The sequence below is a fragment of the Sinohyriopsis cumingii genome, chromosome 10 (genome assembly GCF_028554795.1).
Source record: "Sinohyriopsis cumingii isolate HCF-2022 chromosome 10, ASM2855479v2, whole genome shotgun sequence".
Lineage (NCBI taxonomy): Eukaryota > Metazoa > Mollusca > Bivalvia > Unionida > Unionidae > Sinohyriopsis > Sinohyriopsis cumingii.
The window spans coordinates 53516999-53544024 of record NC_142970.1 but is presented as its reverse complement, the minus strand read 5'-3'; the positions used below and the strand labels follow the sequence as shown (position 1 = coordinate 53544024).

Below are 27026 nucleotides of genomic sequence, written 5' to 3'. Positions count from 1 at the left end.
CTGTTTGCTAAGCAATCTTCCCAGGAAAACTACTGACCTTTTGCTTGCAAGTTATGAAGTTCTAAATTGTAATCACACCTTCTATTCTCAATTCCGATTGGATATCTCTGCGAACTGATCCAATCAAACATAGCAGACAATGTTCTTCTCGCTCTCTGTCCACAGTGTGACAGATGAGAACACGCCCCGTTCAACCCACAGGTTTCCTCTGTTCTCTGAATAAACCTTTAACATGTTGGTGTGATACGGCAACCCTTTGTCCAGTTGACACGATCTATCACCTGTGTCGATATAAGATTACACTCTCTGGTGGGTCACAGTAACCTTGCATAAGAGACTAACTCTAGGCCATGGCAATTATACATGTGTTGATACCTGAGCTTAGCAAACGTGACACCAATTTTCTATTCAAATGCCAATTTTCTATTCAAATACCAGTTATATGTTCTTATATTCATTTATCAGTTTTCTATTCAAATATTCAAGTAGCAATTTTCTATTCAAATATTCAAGTACCAATTTTGTTATTCAAATATTTAGATACGGGGCCCCAAGTGGTCTAAAGCGCTCTCTGTTACGGATCACTGCCATCTCACCTCTGTCTGCATCGGTTGAGTCTCAAATTCAGCCAATGTGGGTATGTGAGAAAGCTTGCTTGTAGCTTCTCGTGGGTCAGTGGTTCTTTCCGGAGTTTACCCTGGTTCTTCCTCCACCATTAATACTGGCAGCCATGTATAGCCTATCGTGTGCTGAAAAATGGCATTAAACCCCACAACAACAATAACAACAGATATTCAGATACAAATTTTCTATTCAAATATTCAAATACCAATTATCTATTCAAATATTCAAATACCAATTTTCTATTCAAATATTCAAATACCAATTATCTATTCAAATATTCAAGTAACAATGTTCTATTCAAATATTCAGATACCATTTTTATATTCAATTATTCAAATACCAGTTTTTTATTTAAATACCCAGATACCAATTTTCTATTCAAATACCAATTATCCATCTAAATACCAATTTCCTATTCAAATATTCAAATACTAATTTCTTTTCAAATATTCAAATACCAATTTTCTATTCACATGATCTCTAAAGATTATTGTGATTCAGATGTTTGGGTTTTCTTTCCAGCTGTGATGCATATTATGGTTTTGCCTGTTTTGCAAGTTTTATAAAACTGTGCTTATCATACCTTCTTTTCTTTGCTCCATTTTGGCTGCCATCAATAGTATACAGAGGCCCAGTCAATCAACAGTCTATTCATTGCTTATTAGAGATGTCTGCCATTAATACTGGATTCATTAATCGTTTTTGTTCCATTGAGGAGTCAATAAATATGGAGGTCATTAATGAAAAATTTATTGACATGTAATCAAAAGTTATTTAGCAGTGTTAGAGTGAAGTAAGAATTCAAATCGTTTTAAAAGCAGATTTATCCAATACAGTATTCCTCATTATAACACTGTAGGCCATAGAGTATACTGTCGTAGTCAGACTGCTTTATAGTGGAAAGCATGATACAGTACTCTCATTAACACTGTACAAGGAAGCTATAGATTGTACTGCCTGAGATTTTTTAAACTTTATATTGAATACAACATTCATTGAATGATCCCTCATTATAACACTAGGAGCCATATAGATTACTGCCTTATAGCGAGATCACCTTATAATGAAGTAAAATATACATTCAGCACTCCTTCGTTATAGTGTTCTCCATGGGAGTCAATTTACTATCTTATAACGAGACTCCTTTGTGTTGAAGTAATGATACAGTATTTTCTCATTGTAGTACTGTCCATGGGGACCATAGGGTATACAATTATACTTAGTGAATCTACCTTATAATGAAGTACATTATACATATAAGTTTGCTACTACATAAATGACGTGGGTGTCATGATCAGTCCCACCCATCTTATAACATGAATGGCTTGATAATAATGGGTATTATAGAGAGAGAGTGCTATAGTTATTCAGTATTATTTATAATTGATCATATCCTCTAAGTTTTCATGCACCCTCCTATAACAAAATAAATGATTCTTTTGTACTCTGATTTGTTCACATTCTTGTGAAATACTTGGATTATTTGGACAATATTTCGAGAACCTAAAATCTGGACCAAAAATCCTTTTTTTTTTCTCAGTTAAGTTACTTTCCCATTACAAAAATAAAATTTCATGCAGAAAACTACACGTGGAAAAAAATGAATCCTTGTCATTGTAAGTTTCATGTAAGTTTATTATGTATAAAATTCAAAAGAAAGCTATGAAGTTGCCATTGTATAAAATGTATAAATGGATAAGGGGCATCTTACTGGACTGGACTGGAATAATGGTATAATATAATACAAACAGCACAGTATAATATAATACATTATAAATGGTAATGGGGCATCTTAATTGACTGGAATGGAATAATATTAAAATATATAACACAGTATAATATAATGTTATATAATATTGCAAAATATTGTATTATATATTCATGTGTATTTGATTCATATGATAGGTATGCTGTAATATGCTATCAGATGACAGCAGTACTAGTATATATTTGTACAGAGGGCATATACGATATGTTTATGTATATATTTTTTATAGAGGGCATATATGACATGTTCATTTATATATTTGAATAGAGGGCATATACAATATGTACATGTATATATTTGTATGGAGGGCATATACAATATGTATATGTATGTATTTGTATAGAAGGCATACCCGATATATACATGTATATATTTGAATAGAGGGCATATGCAATATGTACATGTATATATTTGAATAGAGGGCATATACAATATGTACATGTATATATTTGTATGGAGGGCATATACAATATATACATGTATGTATTTGTATAGAAGGCATATCTGATATATACATGTATATATTTGTATGGGGGGCATATACAATATGTACATGTATATATTTGCATGGGGGGCATATACAATATGTACATGTATATATTTGTATGGGGCATATACAATATGTACATGTATATATTTATTTGGAGGGCATATTTTCAATATGTACATGTATCTACATTATGGGTTGGTTTAACAGTCTTAGTTGTCTTGTTTATTTTTAAAATAAAGTTCAGCTAAAAAAAATTAATTTGAAATAATTGAATTCAATAGAGATAATGTAAACTTTCCCAGCATGCACCAGTATATGAGTGTTCTTACAACAGGTTTACTTTAGTCTAGGGTTTTCTTTTGCATATTTGTTGAGTACTATATTTATTTTTGAAGAACATACAGCCCCTGCAATAATCCATATACCCAGATAAGCTGTGACAATTCTGCAGCAGATCTAGGTCTACGCTGTTAACTTTAAATCAAAGTAGAAGCATGGCCTGATTAGTATCCAGCAGATCTGGGTGTACACAGTATGCTTTAAATGTAAAGTAGGACAGAAAGTATGCACATTAATCTGCTGGCATATTATTCCCCAAAAGATTTGGGTTTACACTATTAGGTTGAAATCCAAAGCTGACTGTAAAGCAAATGTTTTAATCTGTTGATGTATTACGGCATGGCATATCAGTCTACAGTCTGTTAGCTTGCAATCAAAAGCAGAATTAAAGAACATATCTAAATTTGTTAGCTTCTTACGCCCAGAAGATCTGGGTAAACATGTACTGTTTTCAGTCAGTTGCTTGCATTAAGAGCAAGTTACAATACATTGTGATGAATTGAGGGGTTATTTAACAAAATGCAAGAAGGGGTCCTTAAAAAAATTGGATTTCCCTCTGAACACCATACATGTCATGGCATTTCCCTCTGAAAACCATACATGGCATGCCATTTCCCTCTGAACAATACATGTCATGGCATTTCCTGCTGAACACCATACATGTCATGGCATTTCCCTCCAAACACCATACAAATTGTCGAGGCATTTCCCTCTCAACAAAATACATGTCAAGTCACTTCCCTCTGAACACCATGCTCGTCAAGGCATTTCCCTCTCAACACCATACATGTCAAGGTATTTATTAATTGCAGTTGACAGTTATCAAACTGTCAGAATTGTAGGCCCTACCTGACTTTGTTCTTTTAGTTTTGATTATAAAATTGTATGTGCTGTTGTGGCCAACTTGAAACAGGGTCAAATTCTTGTTCATGTTTTCATGTAATATACATTTCACATATATTTTTTTTTTAATACATTTTTGGAAAATATTTCTTTACAGATACAACAGATTTTTTGCCAAAATAATACTCTCATGCATTGTAATTTTTGGACATCATTTGAACAGATTTTTATAAGCACTTGTGTTTTTGGAAACAGTTGTCATTCTAGTGATAAGAGATGCATAGAAGAGATTTAATTTTTTTGATAAATATAAATGTTTACAAGTGAAGTAGGAAACGTTTCACAAATAGCAAGGCTGTGAGAGCCAGTTCAAAATCTTTTCACTTGTGAGTGAAATAATTTTTGTTATGTCTGCCCAAAAACGTAGAATTTTCTTTTTTTATATATATTTTTTTGGCAATAACTGTTGATATTTGTCTCCATATTATGCTAATGCAATTATTTCCCACTTTTGATCAAAATTAATCAAATAAAGGAATTCTATCAAGACAACAGTCTCTACCTAGTTTATGTCTAAGATAAACAAATTTATTACAGAACAAAATATGACTTGACTTGGCATTGTTGCAGTTCTACTCAGTATACATGGGGATATGGCATAATGACATGCTGTATTTCATTTCCAGACGATTGAGTGATATTTTCAATTTAATCTTGAGTGTCTTATATCAACGCATTGGTAAGTGTATAGTATACTTACTGAAAAAGTGTGCCTAGACGAAGGTACAGCATGTGTGGGTGTCTTAAATTGAAGCAACCTTGGCATTTATCGTCAAGCGCTGGGTTGGTCTGTTTGCAAAATATTTTGATAGAGGTGTTTTTAAAACAGTGTATATGATGAGTTTAGTAAACACTAAAAGGAAGACAAATAAAAAGGAAATAAATGGATTTCTCGTTGTTCTTGGAATTTAGCATATCCTGCCAGATGCAAGACATGTTTGTTTTTAGGGCAATAATTGTGGTACACGTCGCAATACAAAATAGCTAGCAATACACAGCTCTGTTGCTCAGTCAATGCAATTTAAAGACTTTGTAATTAGTAGCGCCCTCTAGTAAGAATCTCCTTAAATATTACAATGCTTTCTTAACATGTCTTTTATGATGATAATTCGAGTCTATGAAATTTACAGTAAGATGTGCAATATACGTGATCAAGGAACTAACATGGTCATTAAATCTGCACATGGTGAAATGTACCTGCTGCACACCTTTATGTGGTAAACGGAAATTAGCAAGAAAACTAACAGACCCGCTGAGATTCGTCAATTATGAGGACAAGAAAGGTTGATTGGTAAGGAAAAGTATTGACAGGATAAATGGAGCAGGTGTCAAAAAATAATTAGCAGTTGCGAGTATATTTATTTGGCTTGAAAATGAGTACATGTATTTACTCTTTACATGATCTGCCAGATTCTCATTGATTCATATTGCTGTATTTTACACATATATGTAGACAATTGATGGATCTGTTTATTAAACTTTGAATGATTTAAAAACAAAAAGTACAAGAATCTGAAAAAGATTTAGTTGCACTCATTTCACTTATATATTTCATGTAACTTTGGGGCTTTTCTCACAAATGTTTGTAAGTATCTTTCTTCTCTGGACCTCTCCGGCGGCCTAGTGGTTAGAGCGTCCACCTCGGATGCGGGAGGTCGTGGGTTCGAACCCCAGCGGAGTCATATCAAAGACTTTAAAAAATGGTACTAACAGCTGCCTCACTTGGCACCCAGCATTAAGAGGTTAGTGTTAGGACTGGTCAGCCTCAGGTGTCAGGATAATGTGACTGGGTGGGACATCATGCTACATGTCTGCGGCATGATGCCCAAGTGCTAGACATCACTATAAACTGCCACACTGCAGACATCGTAGCGAAAGGACTGAAAAATTGTTAAAGCTACGTTAAAAATCCAAATCACACACACACACACACACACACACACACACACACTGTCTTCTCTGTTACAGGTGTAAACTTAAATTGAACCAAGTTGTCAGTTTCAGTCATTAACCCTAAAAATGCGTGATTACCTAATTACAAGAAGAAATGTATGATTATCTAATTACAATTAGAAAAATGGATATTTTGGTGCATTACTTTAACCTGGATAGTTTGGTACATTACTTTAACCTGGATAGTTTGGTACATTACTTTAACCTGGATATTTTGGTACATTACTTTAACCTGGATATTTTGGTGCATTACTTTAACCTGGATAGTTTGGTACATTACTTTAACCTGGATAGTTTGGTACATTACTTTAACCTGGATATTTTGGTGCATTACTTTAACCTGGATAGTTTGGTACATTACTTTAACCTGGATATTTTAGTACATTACTTTAACCTTGATATTTCAGTACATTACTTTAACCTGATATAATGAAAAACATTTGAAACATTTTGTTCTGTTATATTTGTGCATTATATTGAATTTAGTACACTCTATGAACTTGTGGATTTTTATTCAATTGTAATTGATGGCCGTCTTGATTACCTTTGAACCTCTAAATGGGTTACTTAACATGTGGTATAGGATAACAAGAATTTGCCATTTTGAACTGTGTGAACTTGCACACTAATAGTGTTACCATATATACTTACTTATAAGTTGATGCAGACTATGAACAACAAAGATCCTGATCTGCTGTAGCATATTTTGCAGATCAGGGTCTATGTTGTTTGCTTTACTGATTGCATTATGCAATGACAGTCTGGGTCTGTGTTGTTTGTTTTACTGATTGCATTATGCAGTGAGAGTCTGGGTCTGTGTTGTTTGTTTTACTGATTGCATTATGCAGTGACAGTCTGGGTCTGTTCAGTTTGAGTTAGACTCAACTTATAAGTGAGTATATGCGGTAAGTTGAAAATAGGATCAAGATAAGGCTAGGTGAAGTGAATAGATCAGGGTCTTGTTAGAATTGTCAAAAAGACACTTTATATTCCTTGTTTATTTCTCATTTTAACTGGATGAGCCATGATTGCATGTAACTTGATCAGAATTATTTGTGTGTAATTTGCAGTAAATGGTTCATATGGTACCCAGATAGAAAAACCCTGGCATGTACAGGTTATTTTATGAATGTACTTAAATTCAAAAGAGTTTGAGGAGTGCACTCAACAAATATTTTGTGGTCATCCACATGCTTACTCTGGTATTGCTCTAACCAAACGTCTCATACTGTTAGTTTAATGCCATTTTTCAGCACATGATAGGTTATATATTGTGTCAATATGTATGGTTTTGAAAGGACCTGGGAAACCCCGGGAAGAACCACTGACCCATGAGCAGCTATTGGCAAGCTTTCTAACATAACTACAGAAGCTGAGCTCAAAATTAGAACCCATGCGGTAATGGATGATATGTCGGTGATCTATAAAGGTCAGCGCCTTAGAGCACTTTACCACCCATGGCCAAAGTACATATCTGAGTTAGTTGCAAGTTAGTGGTAACATTGTGCTAATTCCTACTAAGTCTGAGAAAACGGGGCATATAGAATTAATATAAATACTTGTTTACAAGTCATGTCCAACTGAAAACTGCATAGACCCAGATATGTGCTGACAGATTTGGGTCTATGCAGTTTGTGTGGAAACCAGGTTCATATGGAGACACTTTTGTTCCTTCCAATGGGTTTTTCTATTGGACACAGAAAGACAGAATTATGACATACCTTTACCCCTACAAAATGATCATGAATAATTCATGAACTGGCATGAACTATTCTTGAATAGTTCATGAACGATTCATGAAAGTTCATCAAAAGGTTCATGAACTACTCATGAATGTGCATGAACTGAAAATGGTCAGTTCATGAAATTATGAATTCATGAACTGTTCATGAACCAACACTTCACAAACTATTCATGAACCGAATTCATGAACAGTTCATAAAAGTTCACAAATTGGGGTTATCATCATTCACGAACAAGTGCATGAACATATTCATGACTGTGATGAACAAAGTTTCTCATGACTTTATGAACAGTTCCTATACAAATAATTGATTATCTGACAAACTCACAGATACCTAATTCATCCTGAATAATAAAATAACCTTAGATGTGGAGGTTTTAAAACGGTATAAAAGGCAGCATATTATCTTAAAAACGGTATTTAATTTCACATAAAGTTCTAATATGCAACAAAGAACATGTAAACTGACATTAGTGATGTTGTTTTTTACTCTTAGCAACACTTTTTGTATGTTTTGTAAATTTTCTTTGAAAATTTGTCAAGAGATATTGGGGCAGTTGTGTTAAATGAACTGTTAAAGCATATTTCATCGTCAAAGGGCTGTCTTTCCACTGGGGTTTCACCTGACTCAAGCAATCTTTTTCCCAGAGACTGACCTGTCAGATAACTCTTTTGTAAAGACGTTCAGGGCCTATAATTTAATAAAATCCCACCCATTGTCTCTACTGAATGTTTCCATCTAGAACTTAAGCTGTTTTATCCGATTACTGTTTGGATCTTTAACATTGCTGCAGCAGTCACAGTTTAATGTTTCTTCCATCTTGGCCATAGGATCCTAGTTTTCAATTTTTCCTCCTTAACCTACAAACTTCATCCTCTAATAATGTTACTTTTCTGCTGTCTGATCTGAAAGGAAATTTAATGTTAGTTAATTACAGATAATCTCTGATTAACATTGTCGTCAGCTTTTAGCACATTATTTTTGCACCCCACTTTATTTACTGGGATAATTATGATCCCACTCAGTATTATTTAAAACCTTACACTTAATACACAACTTACTGTGCATTTATATTATTGGAAAAATTTTGTCACTAGTTATATTTTAACTGAAGCTGACTAGCCATAGGTATAGTCACAGGAGTCAGATGTTTTAATCAATAAAATATGACAATATTTTTAACAACATTGCTACACTAAATAACCTTATATATATACTGATAACGTTTATTTTGTGCTTTCAATTTTTTTTGCCATTTTCTATTGATAAAACATTAGACATGTGTGGATAAGGCCCTTAGTAATTGTAACTAATGCATCCACTCCAACTCTACATGTTGCGGTTTCATCATGTTGTTATTTGCAACTATTTAAGTTTCTTTTTTGTTTTAAATTACCAGATTACATCAGATCATAGAAATAGTGATATCCTGAAAAAGAAAACAATATCGAACATCTCAATTCATATGTGCAGTACTGCGTCTGGTATCAGCGTCAATTTAAGGGGGGGGGGGTCTGATAATATTTAGTGATTTGCAAAAATTTGAAGAGAAGGTTTAAATTAGGTCTGAACAAAATCATGTATCATTAGTTTGGTTAAACTAATATGATGGCATAAAAAATACAAATAAAATATCCACATAATTTCGAAATGACCAAGAAAAAGAGACTCACCATAATTTTGGAGATCCTGGCTGGGTACGCTTTTTCACCTAATTTTGCTCTCACCAAATCATTTCCTTCATATTCTTCAAAATCACTTCACAGCACTTCTGCTTACTTAATAAAAATGATATTGAAAATATTCTCATCTGTTCATTCCACGGCTGTCCACAGTTTTTGTTAGAGGTTTTTACTTGCTGCAGAACCGTTTGTGTGCTCTGTCATTTTTGGGGAAAAAGGAGGCTCAGCTGCTGAAATCTCGTGCTTATATTAACCAGTCATATTACGTCTTTTTTCAGTCATCCAGTCAGGATAATCGTTGTTTACAGATTTCGGTTTTTATGGCAAATTGGTAACCAGTGACTAAGTCAATAGAATATGCAGTTTATGACAGTAACGGACAAAAATGTTAAATCAAAATCATTGAAAGCTTTTATAGCAAATACATTTAGTTCATGCTGGCCAGAAAATATTTTCCCATATTAATCCAGAACTGCTCAGGTTAAGTACACAAGTACTGAATAAAAGATCTCTGTGAACATTTATACAGTACCATATCATTTAAAAAAAGAAAAATATTCCTTTATTTATATTTCACTAATATTGTGAGAATTTTGTATGATGAATTTTCATGAACATTTTATGAATATAATGATATAGAAATTTCATATACATTTTTAAGACATATCTTGGGATTGCTTCAGAGTATTTGAATTGTTCATGAACCAAGTTCATGACATTTCAGGAACTTCAAAGATATTATAATAGTTCATAAAAGTTCATCAGTGTGTTCATGAACTTCAAGTACTAGATTCATCAAAATTCTTGAAGTGATCATGAACTTAGCTGAGGAACTTTCATGAATATTTGTTAAAGAACTCAAATGATGAACTGATCATGAACATTTGAAGAACATTTCAAGAACATTCATGAACATTCATTAACAGTTCATGATTCTTCATGAAGTAATGAATTTATTTTTATAGGTGTTAAATAAAACTTATTAGTGGATTGAATTGGGACATGCCTGTGATATAACTTATTAATGGACTGAATTAAGACATGCCAGTAACAAGGCTCACTAATTGATTGAATTGGGACATGCCTGTAATAACACATTCTGTCATGGCCTGTAATAACACATTCTATCATGCCTGTAATAACACATTCTGTCATGCCTGTAATGACACATCCTGTCATGCCTGTAATAACACATTCTATCATGCCTGTAATAACACATTCTGTCATGGCCTGTAATGACACATCCTGTCATGCCTGTAATAACACATTCTGTCATGGCCTGTAATAACACATTCTATCATGCCTGTAATGACACATCCTGTCATGGCCTGTAATGACACATCCTGTCATGCCTGTAATAACACATTCTGTCATGCCTGTAATGACACATCCTGTCATGCCTGTAATAACACATTCTGTCATGCCTGTAATAACACATTCTATCATGCCTGTAATGACACATCCTGTCATGGCCTGTAATGACACATCCTGTCATGCCTGTAAATAACACATTCTATCATGCCTGTAATGACACATCCTGTCATGGCCTGTAATGACACATCCTGTCATGCCTGTAAATAACACATTCTATCATGCCTGTAATGACACATCCTGTCATGGCCTGTAATAACACATTCTGTCATGGCCTGTAATGACATATCCTGTCATGCCTGTAATAACACATTCTGTCATGGCCTGTAATAACACATTCTATCATGCCTGTAATGACACATCCTGTCATGCCTGTAAATAACACATCCTGTCATGCCTGTAATAAGACTTATGCTTGTAATAAGACATTATATTGAAATGGGAAATGCCTGTAATATGACATATTTTTAGATTGAAATGGGAGATGCCTGTAATAAGACATATTCATTGATTGAATTGGGACATGTCTGTAATAAGACTTATTAATGGTTTTATGTTGGACATGCCTGTAATATGACATTTTTAGATTGAAATGGGAGATGCCTGTAATAAGACATATTCATTGATTGAATTGAGACATGTCTGTTATAAGATTTAGTGTTGAATTAATTAGAACAAGTCTCGAACAAGACTTAGTGTTGGATTTAATTAGAACATGTCTGTAAAAGACGTTGTTGGATTTAATTAGAACATGTCTGTAAGAAGACTGTTGGATTTAATTAGAATATGTCTGTAAGAAGACTTGGATTTAACTAGAATGTGTCTGTAAAAGACTTGGTTGGATTTAACTAGAATATACATATAATAAGAATTATTAAAAGCTATTGTCGTGATAATCTACAACTGGTTAATTTTTTTCTTCTGATTTTAGCAGATAAATAGTTCACACCAAATTTCATACTGTAATGTTCACAAAGTATTGAGGGTATGCAAATACATGAATTAATTTTGCAGCCTATAAAATTTGTACGTATTTGTAGGAATTTACATTGAGGTTAATTGCAAAGATTTAGAATTTCTAAAAGCAGTCATGACATGCAGTGTGATACAAGGTGCTTGAAATATTGAATATGCATTGACATACCTTCACATTTATAAAAGAAAGTACAAAAAGTGGTTGAATTTGATCTTTGGTAAATAATGTCATCTTTGAAATGGAAAGAATAACAAATGATGGTTGAATTTCATCATTGACAAACATTGGCATTTTTATATTGGAAAGCATAAGAAATGATGGCTAGAATAGATCACGTAGTAGGTTTGTAATTGTAGAAAAGAATATAAGCCAAAAACTTCTAAGATGCATTAGATTATGCAAATTTTGAAAATGAAACAAAGTATTTTTATTTTAGCTAGTTTTTAATTCTTTTCTTCAAATTAATTTGTTTTTAGTTGTCATTTACTGTCTTTAATTTGATACACCTGTATTCCATTGGTAGTACCCCGATGGCAATAAAGCTGTGAGTGGACAAAGAATTTTGTATTAATATATACTCGTAGCTTTGTATGTTCATGGTCCATTAATTAACATATATGTTGATTACTTTTGTTATCTTACCAGTCGAATTAAACTGGATTACTATGTCCTATCTTGTTAAAAGAGTGGGAAAATTGAAAATGTTATTGATTTTAATGCATATTACCTTGCTTGTTTAACACAACTAGTACACTACTTTCACATCTTAACCTGTTAGCTTTCAGATTATATATGAATATGTATGAATACATATGTATGTATGTATATATGTATGTATGTATGTATGTATGTATGTATGTATATGTCTGTGTATCTGTATATATATATATAGAGAGAGAGAGAGAGAGAGAGAGAGAGAGAGAGAGAGAGAGAGATGCGGGAAGTTACAGGTTTGAACACTGGCGGAGTCATACCAAAGACTTATAACATTGGTACTAACAGCTGTCTTGCTCGGCACTCAGCATTAAGAGGTTACTGTTAGGACTGGTCGGCCTGGTGTAATGATACTGTTACTCGGTGGGACATGATGCTACATGTCTGTGGCATGATGCTCCAGTGCTAGACATCGCTATAAACTGCCACACTGCAGACATCATAGTGATATGACTGATTTTTTTAAAAAAGCTCTCTTACAACTCCACATCTCACACACACACACATAAAGTGGCTGAGTGCTTTGAATTTCTATTGATTCTTTATTGAAGGTAATAGCAAAACAGAAACAATCAAGTCAAACAGTAAACACATAATAACTTAAAAAACTTGAAATAATTTTAGGTTAGATGGAAGCATTGTTTGAAAATTATAGATAGAAAGCCTTACTGCTTTTGATCACAAAGATGGCAGCCAGTATTGACCTTCAAAATGAGTTTAAGTTCCGTACCCACCAAACTTTACAAATAGAAACCTCTTAAAAACATCTAGGAGCTTAATAAAAAATAGGTTGTTGTGAGCTAACTTAGTGGAACATGGAGAAAAAAATTAATTTTAGTATGTAAATTTTTCATAACTTCATTAAAAGGAGTGAAAATGTTGAAAACTTCATAGGAATTTCTTTGTCAAGGAAATTTTATTACCTGTCATTGTGCTTACACCACCTTCAAACCTACTAGCATGAAGAAGTATTTGGATAGTGCAATGTTTTATTTGATCAAGCAAGGTCGGTGAAATTCATACACTGCATCGCACTATAATGTTACTTCATTCAGCACACTCAGACTAATAGCTGTTCACATTTAAAATGGAAGATTTTGTTTTGAATAACATAGCATTTCAAAAGTCCCAAGCAAATCTACACCGATTTACTATTTCTTTATTTGTATTGATAACAGAAATGATAAATGTGCAATGTGTTATATTTTAAAAGTTGGCATACCATTTTCTCTATGTTCAGCATGGACAAGGGTCATGTTGGAACAGGGAAAATTAATCTTAATTACTGTGGTCTCCTTCTTATTATTGATATGATATAGTCTTTTTACTTTCTTTCCCATGTCTAGTTTTGGGAGTGTGATATAATTGATCTTTATGGTGTTTTTTTTGTAAAGAGCCATTTTGTGTCCTTGTGAATCGTGTATTTCATTTATGATTGTAAACACAACCCCTGGCCAAATGAAAAGTTAACTGTTGCAGTACTAGAATTCATTATTTCTGGAATTTTTTTTAAAGGTCGACAGACAGGGCACACTGTAGTAATGTTGTTTAGTAAAGTTACTTCATTTTGTATATCCTATGCTTGATGTAAGAAAGAGTAAACTTTTAAAACCATGGCAACCATCATCATCATCAAACAGGGCTGCAGAGCTTGTTTTTGAGGAGAAAAAGAAAATCCAAGCTTCTTGAAGACCAGTGTCAGTCACTTGCATCAGGTTATAACAGTAATGGAAAATGAAAATGGGTTAGATTGCAGCTCATTCAGCAAACAGCGTATACTTGTTGAAGACTGCAGAAAAAAATAATTTGATTTGAAATTATGGGGCATTGAATGTACTGTGGTCTTTAGGTCCATGTTCTATATTTAACAAAAATTTAAATCATTTAATAAGAGAGTAGACTGCTTCGGTGGCCTTTGTGGTTAGAGCGTCGACTTAGATGTGGGAGGTCGTGGGTTTGAACTCCGGCTGAGTCATACCAAAGACTTATACAAATGGTACCAGCAACTAACTCACTTGGTGCTCAGCATTAAGAGGTTAGTGTTAGGAATTGTCGGCCTGGTGTCAGGATAATGTGATTGGGTGGGACATGATGCTACATGTCTGTGGCATGATGCGCCAATGCTAGACATGACTATAAACTGCCACATTGCATACACTGTAGAGATATTACAGAAAAATTGTTAAAGCTATGTTACAAATCTAAATCACACACACACAGACACACACACACTATGAAGCGGGAGGTCGTGGGTTCAAACCCTGGCAGAGTCATACCAAAAACTTACAAAAATGGTACTAACAGCTACCTCGCTTGGCGCTTAGCATTAAGAGTTTAGTGTTAGGACTGGTCGGCCTGGTATCAGGATAATGTGACTGGGTGGGACATCATGCTATGTGTCTGTGGCATGATGCCCCAGTGCTAGACATCACTGTAAACTGCCACACTGCAGACATCATAGCGATATGACTGAAAAATTGTTAAAGCTAAGTTAAAAATCATAAATACACGACACACACACACACACACACTATGAGAGTATATACGGTGTTAGTACAAATACACATGTCAATGTTAGATATTTCAAGCCATGGTATTCAGTTATTCCAAAATTAAGTTAAATCTAAGAGAAATTTAACAGTGTACAGTAAAGAAGACAGTCTAGAATAAAGAACCATTTCATACCGTAAGAGTACATCTAGATTAAAGAATGTTGCATGCAGTGGTATCAGTCAAGTGGTGTGGAATACAGTGGGCTTATTATAATTACAAGTTCCTTATACACACACATGGAAGCCTGATCTGACAGTATATTATGGGTATTTACAGTTTGTTTTGATTGGTTGATTAAATATCATAGACCTTGATCTGCTGGCATAGTATGTGATGGTAAATCAGGGTCTATGTTATTTTTTGCAGTTGGGCTCGTCTCATAAGCCAGTATATATAGTAATACATGTACTTATACTGTACCATATGGTGTGAAGTTTGAGGGGCTGCATAGCTAATGGTGGCACTAGGGATTTGGAATCAAAAGGTCATGCATACTAAGAGTCCAGCTTTGGCCACTATCTGACTTGGAGCCAGGGCCCCTGCCCACAGGGGAGTGGGTATGGAAAAGAGGCCCTATGTGCCCTACCACATGTTATAGGAAGCAAGTAATGGAAATAAACATTTTGCTCTGGGATATGTCATTTAAGGATATTCCAGGTCAGAAGGTCTTGAATTTTCTAAAAGAAAGTAGTTTATAAAAAAATTGACTTTAAAAAAAAGGATTTTCTCTTTCTTGCTGTGATCTTTAGCTTTTGTATACCTTTTATTAAACACCTACATTTACTCAGAAACCTATTGCAAGGATTGTTAATAGTTCAAGAATTTACTACTAGAACTGTACCTATCGCTAGGATGTGTCATTTGAGGATATTCCAGGTCTAAAAGAAAGTGGTTTATAAAAAAAATTGACTTTAAAAGAAAGAAGGATTTTCTCTTTCTTGCTGTGATCTTTAGTTTTTGTATGCCTTTTTTATACACCTGCATTTACCGGTACTCAGAAACCTATTGCAAGGATTGTTAATAGTTACATGTACTTCAAGAATTTACTACTAGAACTGTCCCTATCGGTAGGATTGTAAGTAATGAATTCAGGAACTTATCGCTAGTATTGTAAGTGATGAATTCAGGAACTTATTGCTAGGATTGTAAGTGATGAATTCGAGAACTTATTGCTAGGATTGTAAGATTTAACTTCGGGAACTTATTGCTAGGATTGTACATAATGACTTCAGGAACTTGTTACTAGGATTGTACATAATGACTTCAGGAATGTATTGGCAGGATTTTACATAATGACTTCAGGAATGTATTGCTAGGATTGTAAGTAATAAATTCAGGAACTTATTGCTAGGATTGTACATAATGACTTCATCTATGTATCACTAGAATTGTACATAATGACTTCAGGAACTTATTACTAGGATTGTACATAATGACTTCATTTATGTATTGCTAGAATTGTACACAATGACTTCAGGAATGTATTGGTAGGATTGTACATAATGACTTCAGGAATGTATTGCTAGGACTGTATGTAATAACTTCAGGAACTTATTACTAGGATTGTACATAATGACTTCAGGAATGTATTGGCAGGATTGTACATAGTGATTTCAGGAATGTATTAGCAGGATTGTACATAAGGACTTCAGGAGTGTATTGCTAGGATTGTATGTAATAACTTCAGGAACTTATTACTAGGATTGTACATAATGACTTCAGGAATGTATTGGCAGGATTGTACACAATGACTTCAGGAATGTATTGCTAGGATTGTAAGTAATAACTTCAGGAACGTATTGCTAGGATTGTATTTAATAACTTCAGGAACTTATTACTAGGATTGTACATAATGACTTCAGGAACGTATTGGTAGGATTGTACATAATGACTTCAGGAATGTATTGGCAGGATTGTACATAATGACTTCAAGAATGTATTGCTAGGATTGTAAGTAATAACTTCAGGAACTTATTACTAGGATTGTACATAATGACTTCAGGAATGTATTGGCAGGTTTGTACATAATGACTTAAGTAATGAATTTCTAGGATTGTATGTAATGACGTCAGGAATGTATTGGAAAGATTGTACGTACTGACCTCCCAGATTTTGACAAATTGTTTGAAAGCTATTCTTCAGGAATTAAGGGCCATATCAACATTTTTCTTTTCAAACTACTTCAGTTCTTTATTGCATTATATTGGTGTTCCTGTGTTTAAATGATGCTGATACAACCTCCAAAAATGCTGCTATCTGGTCACCCTGAAAATAGGATGTGGTTTGTTACTTTATGGCACAGCAACACCAGCAGGTTATTTAGTGCCATGGCAATTGGATACTGTGTATTGCCCAAGGACATGACAGAGTAACTGACTCAGCTGACCTGATGGTAGGATTCAGACTTCCCTCTTTTTGGTTCTGAGTACAGTATCCTAACCACTGTGTCACCATGGCTCTCTCTTTCTATGAACAGATGTTAGTATTGACAGGGACACATACTGTATCAATATGTAGCTACTTTTAATGAAAGGATGCTCATTTGACCTCCAACATGGCACCACAGCCATCTTGGGCATCTTTTTATCACTACTGTTCTTGCATGAATGGTGACATGTTCATTTAAAGACTTTGCAACATTCATTTTGGCCAAGTTTTGAAAACCAGACTTAATTCATCTTGTTTTCAAGACAAAAGTCATTGCTTGCATTTTATGTACATCTTTGATCTTATGAACAGAGACTTGTTCATTTACAAGTACATTTTAACCAGACTTGATATTTAGTTGCATTCCATTGGAAAAGTTGAGTGTCAGGACTGGCAGCTGTACTGGATTGTAAGCAAGATAACAGACAGTATAAGTGTATTTGTATCATTTATCACAGTTTTGTAGATGTGTCTGAGGAACACTTTGAATGATAACCATTTATTGTTTTTTGTTTAAAATAATGTTTATAGATTTGAGCAGTCTTGGTATGTGTTATACTTGGACATCATTTGAGACAACTAAAGTAATCTTCTATCTATCATATCAGTAATCTTCTATCTATCATATCAGGTTCAAAGTCAAAGGCTATGATAAAGAAATTTTACTGCACTTGATGGCAATCTTGTGAACATGTTATTTCAAACTTAGAAAATAGTTTTGTTACCAAATTTTGTAGACTGGAGTATGTGAAGAATATCATTGATACTCAGCAGCTAAACAAAGGAAATGGTCTCATCTTGAATTCCTAGGAGTTCTCTAGAGTGTCAGTCCCTTCTAGGGACTCTTGTTTTAGATGAAATTGTTCTACCAGTTTTGTGAAGAACATACTTTCATAGGTATACAAGTCTATTTTGATAATGCTGACACAGTTGACCAGCTCGTCTTTGCCCCCTACAGGCGTTGGAATATAAAATAGACCTGAGGCACTTGCCTGTATGTTATAAAAGGTGATTAATAGAGGCAGGATCCATAGTCATTCAATTATTACATTAGTATTCTGGACTTGGCATGGAAAAGGTGTGAATTAGCATCCTATCTTTAATCAGCCCAGGTCAAAGCAACTGTAGTGTGTCCTTTGGCAAGACACATTACTCCAAATGCCTTGCACTAATAAACTATTTGTGTTGTTGCTGCAGGAAACAACAAATGAAACATCTTTGTCCTAAATGCTCGCTTTGAAGTGCTCACTTTCATTAGTTATTTGCAGGGTTTGTTTGATCTTTGCTCTATGTGTGATCATCGCTGTTGTAATAGTAAAACCTGCCTATTGTATTAGTAAATCATGACTGTTGTATTAGTAAATCCTGCCTATTGTATTAGTAAATCCTGCCTGTTGTATTAGTAAATCATGCCTATTGTAGTCGTAAATCATGCCTATTGTGTTAGTAAATCATGCCTATTGTAATAGTAAATCATGCCTATTGTATTAGTAAATCATGCCTGTTGTAATAGTAAATCATGCCTGTTGTAATAGTAAATCATTGCTGTTGTAATAGTAAATCATGCCTCTTGTAATAGTAAATCATGCCTATTGTAATAGTAAATCATGCCTGTTGTAATAGTAAATCATGCCTATTGTAATAGTAAATCATGCCTGTTGTAATAGTAAATCATTGCTGTTGTAGTAGTAAATCATGCCTCTTGTAATAGTAAATCATGCCTATTGTAATAGTAAATCATGCCTGTTGTAATAGTAAATCATTGCTGTTATAGTAGTAAATCATGCCTCTTGTAATAGTAAATCATGCCTATTGTAATAGTAAATCATTGCTGTTGTAATAGTAAATCATGCCTGTTGTAATAGTAAATCATTGCTGTTGTAATAGTAAATCATGCCTATTGTAATAGTAAATCATTGCTGTTGTAATAGTAAATCATGCCTGTTGTAATAGTAAATCATTGCTGTTGTAATAGTAAATCATGCCTATTGTAATAGTAAATCATGCCTGTTGTAATAGTAAATCATTGCTGTTGTAATAGTAAATCATGCCTGTTGTAATAGTAAATCATGCCTATTGTAATAGTAAATCATTGCTGTTGTAGTAGTAAATCATGCCTCTTGTAATAGTAAATCATGCCTGTTGTAATAGTAAATCATGCCTATTGTAATAGTAGTGTTGGGTAGACAGTAGTTATCAAACGGTCTTGAGACATTTGATTTGCCCCATGTCTGTTGGGTAGACAGCAAATATGGAATGGTCTTGAGACATTTGATTTGCCCCATGTCTTTTGGGTAGACAGTAATTATGGAATGGTCCTGAGACATTTGATTTGCCCCATGTCTTTTGGGTAGACAGTAATTATGGAATGGTCCTGAGACATTTGATTTGCCCCATGTCTTTTGGGTAGAAGAATGGCAGTAGTTATATATATGAAGAAAAGCATCAGGATGATGTAGTAGTTTATGGTTAAAAGTAATAATTCAAGCCATCCAGAGTTGAGATTTTTGCATTCTTTTCTCAGCTTATATTGTATGTAAAGTGCAATCTTCCAATTAGACTGCATTTCGAAATAATGGTTTGTGGTGTATAAATGCACCACGTACAGTTTGAAGTTAAAGGGCATAGCTTCTGTGCTTAAGGTATTGCTGGAGCCTTCTCCAGTTAGGCAATTATTGTGCTAAATGTCTTGCATTAAAGATAGAGAACTGAAATAGTTGTGTACAAAATTAAATTGTACCTAGTTATCTACTGAGCATGGTATTATGTCTTCAGAGTTGACCTATGGCTGCCATCCACCATCAGTTATGTATTTTGACTCTAGCTCACCTCTTTCTTATTTGATAGCTGTATCTCACCACCACCATTCCTCTGATTTAAAACCAAGAATTTCTCTGCTTCTAATCAGTCATTCTGTTTTTTTTTTTTAACACAGTCCCCCCTCCCCCTCCTCTCTCCCTTGTCCATAGTACTGTGTTTGGCTCCATATTTAAGTTTTCTAGCACTCCACAATTTCAGGTGGTACACCACTGTGTATCGATACGGTAATTAATCCAAGGCATTTGTAAGGTTTGGTTGCTTCACCTAGAGAGAGAGTGGCTCTGTTTTGATGAATGACTTCATACCAAGTGGCTATTGGCCTGAAATAATATATGTATACAATAGTTCACTATTTCTGCTTCCCTGGTGATTTTATGTGGTCTTCATTTTCTTTTGTGAAAACCTTTGTGAAATGGAATAGCTACTGTTTCAGTTTTTGATTCATAAATACTGGACTGTGTGACAGTGTGAGCAGGCCATTACATTGGACCATATGAGAATTGGCAGTGTTTGTATATTCATATATGAAGATTTTGGACCATTATAATAATTCTAATTCAGTGTGTTGTATGGCCAAAATGTATGGCTCCATCCATCACCTTTTTACCAGCAACATGAGATTGAACAGGTTTGACTACTGCCAGCCACATATGAGATGGAACACATTTGACTGTTTGCCAGCCACATAGGAGATGGAACACATTTGACTGTTTACCAGCCACATAGGAGATGGAACACTTTTGACTGTTTACCAGCCACATATGAGATGGAACTCATTTGACTGTTTACCAGCCACATAGGAGATGAAACACTTTTGACTGTTTACCAGCCACATATGAGATGGAACACTTTTGACTGTTTACCAGCCACATATGAGATGGAACACTTTTGACTGTTTACCAGCCACATATGAGATAAAAGTTTGACTGCTTATTAACGACATATGAGATACAGTGGGTTTGACTGTTTACCAGCCACATATGAGATGGGACAGGTTTGACTTTATAATGGAGTTGGCATGTAAAGAGAGATCATATTTGGATTTAATTTTGAGGGAAAAACAACAGAGCTTATTGGATATATGAAATGGATGTTAAAGAATCGAGTTGTCTCCTATGACCATAATTACTGACCGCAGTGATTTGACAATTTCACTTTAAATATCACAAGTGAAGTCAATATATCTAAGAAATTATCTTGTATTGCCAGCTAGGCAATAATGACAATTGTTATGGGGCTTATTTCAAGCAGTGTTGACAAACGTTGCATGGAACAGGTATACTGATCAACAGAACTGGAATCCACATTTTTAGCATTCCTGTTTGTATATTGTGTATGCATGATGAAGTGCACAATGCCACTGTTACTGCTGCATTGATAGCATGCTTTGATAAGATTTTGAATCATAAAGTGATCAAGGTTATATCGAAGGTTCATTCTGATGGGAAAGTATGGCCAACTATTTGTTCCAAGCTTTCATTGTCATTTGGAATTTCCTTGCTGGAACAGTCTTGAAGTTTATCCTTGGAGGATTGTGGTAAATATGAACTGTAATTTTCCAGTCCATGTTTGTTAAGTTTGCCCCATCTCCACTGACATCATTACTGTTAACAATTTTACAAAGCTACCCTGTCTTAAAAGAGAAATGCTGTAAACTTTTTTGATATATTGTATACTGTTTTTAAAATAATCATCAGATGTATAAATTTCATGAAAATGCTATTTTAAAAAAAATCAATTGGCTGAATTCACCAAATTCTTTTGTAAGTTACTGTTGTTGTGCATGTGTTGTATTCTTTGATTGACCTTGAAGAATGCATAGTGCAATGGAGGAAATGTTTGTAATGTATCATCATCAATATTTATATCTTTATTTTTCCAACTTTAATAGCATACCATCAAGGTACAAACCCAATATGTCCATATATTAGGAAGGGACAGTACCAATTTTGTTTGTTCCAGATGCAGGGATAATTTAAATGTGATTTTATTTTCCTTCATATTGTGTACAAGACAAATGGTATAGTCAGTATCTGTACATGACAGATGGTATGGTCCATATTTGTACATGGTAGATGGTGTAGTCAATATCTTTACAAGACAGATAATCAGTATATGTACATGACAGCTGGTATAGTCAGTATCTGTACATGATAGATGGTGTAGTCAGTATTTGTACATGACAGATGGTATGGTCCATATTTGTACATGATAGATGGTGTAGTCCGTGTCTGTACAAGACAGATAATCATTATATGTACACGACAGCTGGTATAATCAGTATCTGTACATGATAGATGGTGTAGTCAGTATCGGTACATGACAGATTGTGTATTCAGTATCTGTACATGACAGACTGTATTGTCAGTACCTGTACATGACAGATGGCATTGTCAGTACCTATACACGACAAATGATATAGTCAATATCTGTACATGACAGATTGTGTTGTCAGTATATGTACATGACAGATCGTGCAATCAGTATATGTACAAGACAGATAATATCTGCACAATACAGGTGGTGTAGTTAGTATCTGTACAAGATAGATGGTATAGTCAGTATCTGTACAAGACAGATGGTGTAAGGTAATGGACAGATCTGTTAATTTTGGGGTCAAAAGTCTGGATTATTGTGACATAAAGAAAAATAGATTTTACAGAATGCAATTTGTTCTAGTGTAGTTCCTGTACAAAACTTTGGGGAAGGCCTGCATTTAGGATAATAAATAAACATGAAGGTTTTGGGGTCAGACATTAGTCATGGTAGATCTATAATGGCAATAATGGCTTCTGCACTGCAGGTTTAGCTCAGGAGCACAGACCATGACCAAAGAACCAGGTTATTGAGACCATTCATCATTAACCTCCAGGGTCAACCATAGCCTACTAGTGTCTGTATCAAGGGCTAACACATGTGAGGCAGGTGTAGAATATGCTCTCCATGATACACATTTAACATGCTTTCAAAAATTAGACTGACAGTTGCAAAATGAGAAGATAATCATTTGGCTGCTTTTTCTCTTTCAGCATTTCAGATATGCTGTAATTTTACCAAGCTTTGAAAAAAATGAAGCAGCTCATCATTATACTCTGTAGATAGTTACTGTATAACTTTGTACAAACTACCGATATTACTCATAACATTTTTATGTTGACAGTGTATACGAATCAACCTTGATATTCATAGGAGTTGATCATTGTTTGCCATTTATTTTATTAAAACTGGAAATTGTTTTGCTCTTTTTCCTTAGGCATGCAGAAGCAGTGGAAAAAAAGCCTGAAGCAACAACATCTGCAGAGAAACAAGGGCACACAACTCTTAATGATGAGTCCAGAGTAACAAAGTCTGGTCCACAAACTGTGTTGTCAAGTGATAAGAAGTTGGAATTCAAGGTAGAGAACCAGTCTAAATCAGAGAAATTCAAAGATGGAGAAACATACAGTTTTGTTTCCAAGGAAGCACAAAAGTTTGCTGGTGGTCTAGCAGAAAAATCACAACCATTTAGTGGAGGGTCTGTTGAACTGATGACACTTTTGAATGTAGACAATACAAAACCTAGTGAAGATGCCAGAAGCACTGGCGAAAAAATTAAAGCAAAAGGTTCCATGTCTTTATCTGATGTTGTGTCATCCCAAAATAAAGATGTAACAACATCACTGACACCAGCCACAAGTCTTGATGAGGTAACAACACGAATTGAAGTTGCGAGTTTTTATTCAGATACTCAAACATCGGATGCAAGTGATCGATCTGAGAAGCACAGGCCTCGGACACGAGACCTGGACTTTGTAAAGGAAGAAATTTCCAGAATGACTACCACAGACAGTGACAGTCTCTCCCAAGCATCCCATTCATCCCAAGCCAGTGATGCTTCCCGGAAGAAGAGAAAGGACAAGACAGCCCAGAGAAAATCCAAACTGAATGAGGGAGTTGAAGGAGGTAGGTCTATATTACATGTATTAAGCTATAGCATGGTTCACGTTTTCTGTAGTGATAGAGTATTAAGCACAACCATCCATGGACACACAGACCCAAATCTGCGACAATATCATGCACTGGCTGATCATCTTCACCAATTTCTTGCAACACATCTCATGCAACACCCTGCACCCCAACATAAATATCCAAATATCAAAAATGGGGTGACAAGGGTCAGAGGAAACTTGGAGTAGTTGTAAAGTTGTTTGGTATATTCCAGATAATAAAATATGTTGAGAACCAGTCTTGGTGACTGGTTACAAAGCTGTTTGATACATTCCAGTTAATAAAATATATTGAGATCTAACTAGTCTAGGTGACTGGTGACAAAGCTGTTTGATACATTCCAGATAATAAAATATATTGAGATCAAACTAGTCCAGGTGACTGGTCACAAAGCTGTTTGATACATTCCAGTTAATAAAATATATTGAGATCGAACTAGTCTAGGTGACTGGTGACAAAGCTGTTTGATACATTCCAGATAATAAAATGTATTGAGATCAAACTAGTCTAGGTGACTGGTGACAAAGCTGTTTGATACATTCCAGATAATAAAATATATTGAGATCGAATTAGTCTAGGTGACTGGTCACAAAGCTGTTTGATACATTCCAGATAATAAAATATATTGAGATCGGACTAGTCTAGGTGACTTGTTACAAAGCTGTTTGATACATTCCAGATAATAAAATATATTGAGATCGATCTAGTCTAGGTGGCTTGTCACAAAGCTGTCTGATACATTCCAAATAATAAAATATATTGAGATGGAACTAGTCTAGGTGACTGGTCACAAAGCTGTCTGATACATTCCAGATAATAAAATATATCGAGATCAAACTAGTCTAGGTGACTGGTCACAAAGCTGTTTGATACATTCCAGATAATAAAATATATTGAGATGGAACTAGTCTAGGTGACTGGTCACAAAGCTTTTTGATACATTCCAGATAATAAAATATATTGAGATGGAACTAGTCTAGGTGACTGGTCACAAAGCTGTCTGATACATTCCAGATAATAAAATATATTGAGATCAAACTAGTCTAGGTGACTGGTCACAAAGCTGTTTGATACATTCCAGATAATAAAATATATTGAGATGGAACTAGTCTAGGTGACTGGTCACAAAGCTGTTTGATACATTCCAGATAATAAAATATATTGAGATGGAACTAGTCTAGGTGACTGGTCACAAAGCTGTCTGATACATTCCATCATGTTTTGTCACTGTACTTTCTTGTGAAGTCTGTATGTTTTGTCACTACTTTCTATTGTCAAATCCGTTTTGTCACTTGACATTAGAAAGTAGTGACAAAACATACAGACTTCACATAAGAAAGTGTTTTGTCACTTTACATTCTAATGTGAAGTCTGTATGTTTTGTCACAGGATAATCTCATTTATTTCATTGAAATGATGCTGGACATCAAGCCAATAGAAACAAGAGTTAAAACTTTAGTGAATTCTTCAACCAGACAAAGAATGTACTTTATTTTATACTTGGCTTGGAATTGGTGGATTTTCTAAGAGAAATAATCATTATAATTCATTGGAGTGAAATGTAATCAATAATTTTTCCTTGCCCATCAAAAGACATTGATAATATTATGACCAAGAAATCTGAAGCTATTCTTAGTGTGGAACAATTTCATATCCATCGAAGTGTACATACTTTTTTCTTCAGTTTTGTTCAAATGTGCTGTTTTACCTTGAATTGGGAACGTGAATTGTTACTATTATTTTCAGAGTGAATATGCACAAAAAACAGCAGAACGTAAAGAGTAAAACATCGCCATTGCTTTCGATCCAATAAGAATTTGCTATGTTGGTCAGTTATACATATTGCTAGACAATATGTTTGAGCATAAACTTGAAGAAAAAATTATGTATTTTCCCTCATGGCTTCGTCACTTACGAAAATGCAGAGTTTTTCACCTAAATCTGCAATTAACTCAACTCAAGCAAACATCCTCTCTTTAATTTAGTGTAGATTGCTGACTATCCAACATTGAGATGTCCAGTTTTTACAAGTAAAGGGATTTTCCCCTCAGATTCGTACATGTGTTGTTCATTTCTTTATTAGGGGTAAATTTCTGGCTACATCATGGCATCATCATTGTACATTTTCTCAGGGGGCCTCGAGTGGCTGAGTGGTCTAAAGCGCTCTTCATTACGGATCACTGCCATCTCACCTCTGCCTGCATGGGTTTGAGTCTCGGATTCGGCCAATGTAGGTATGTGAGAAAGCTTGCCAGTAGCTTCTCAAGGGTCGGTGGTTCTTTCTGGGGATTTGCTGAGTTCTTCCTCCACCATTAATACTGGCCGCCATGTATAGCCTATCGTGTGCTGAAAAATGGCGTTAAACCCTACAACTACAACAACAACATTTTCTCAGCTTATAACAAAATTACAAAACATACCGGCTTCACATCAGAAAGTACAGTGACAGAACACACAGATTTCTCATTAGAAAGTACAGTGACAATACAGATTTCACATTAGAATGTAAAGTGACAAAACATGGACTTCACATTAGAAAGTGACCGCTCTGGTGGCCTAGTGGTTAGAATGTCCGCCTCGGATGCAGGAGGTCATGGGTTCGATCCCCGGCCGAGTCATACCAAAGACTTACAAAAATGGTACTAACAGATGCTTCGCTTGGTGCTCAGCATTA

The 27026-nt window shown here is 34.7% G+C and overlaps 1 protein-coding gene across 8 annotated transcripts in view; it reads left to right on the top strand.

Moving 5' to 3' along the window:
* LOC149790167 (uncharacterized) overlaps positions 1-27026 on the top strand; it is a 332923-nt gene that overhangs the window by 114931 nt on the left and 190966 nt on the right. For all 8 annotated transcript variants that reach the window (XM_089972151.1, XM_089972152.1, XM_089972150.1 and 5 more), the window contains exon 5: positions 23619-24307. In XM_089972151.1, the coding sequence (XP_089828277.1) occupies positions 23619-24307 (689 nt within the window). The remainder of the gene's footprint in view (positions 1-23618; positions 24308-27026) is intronic.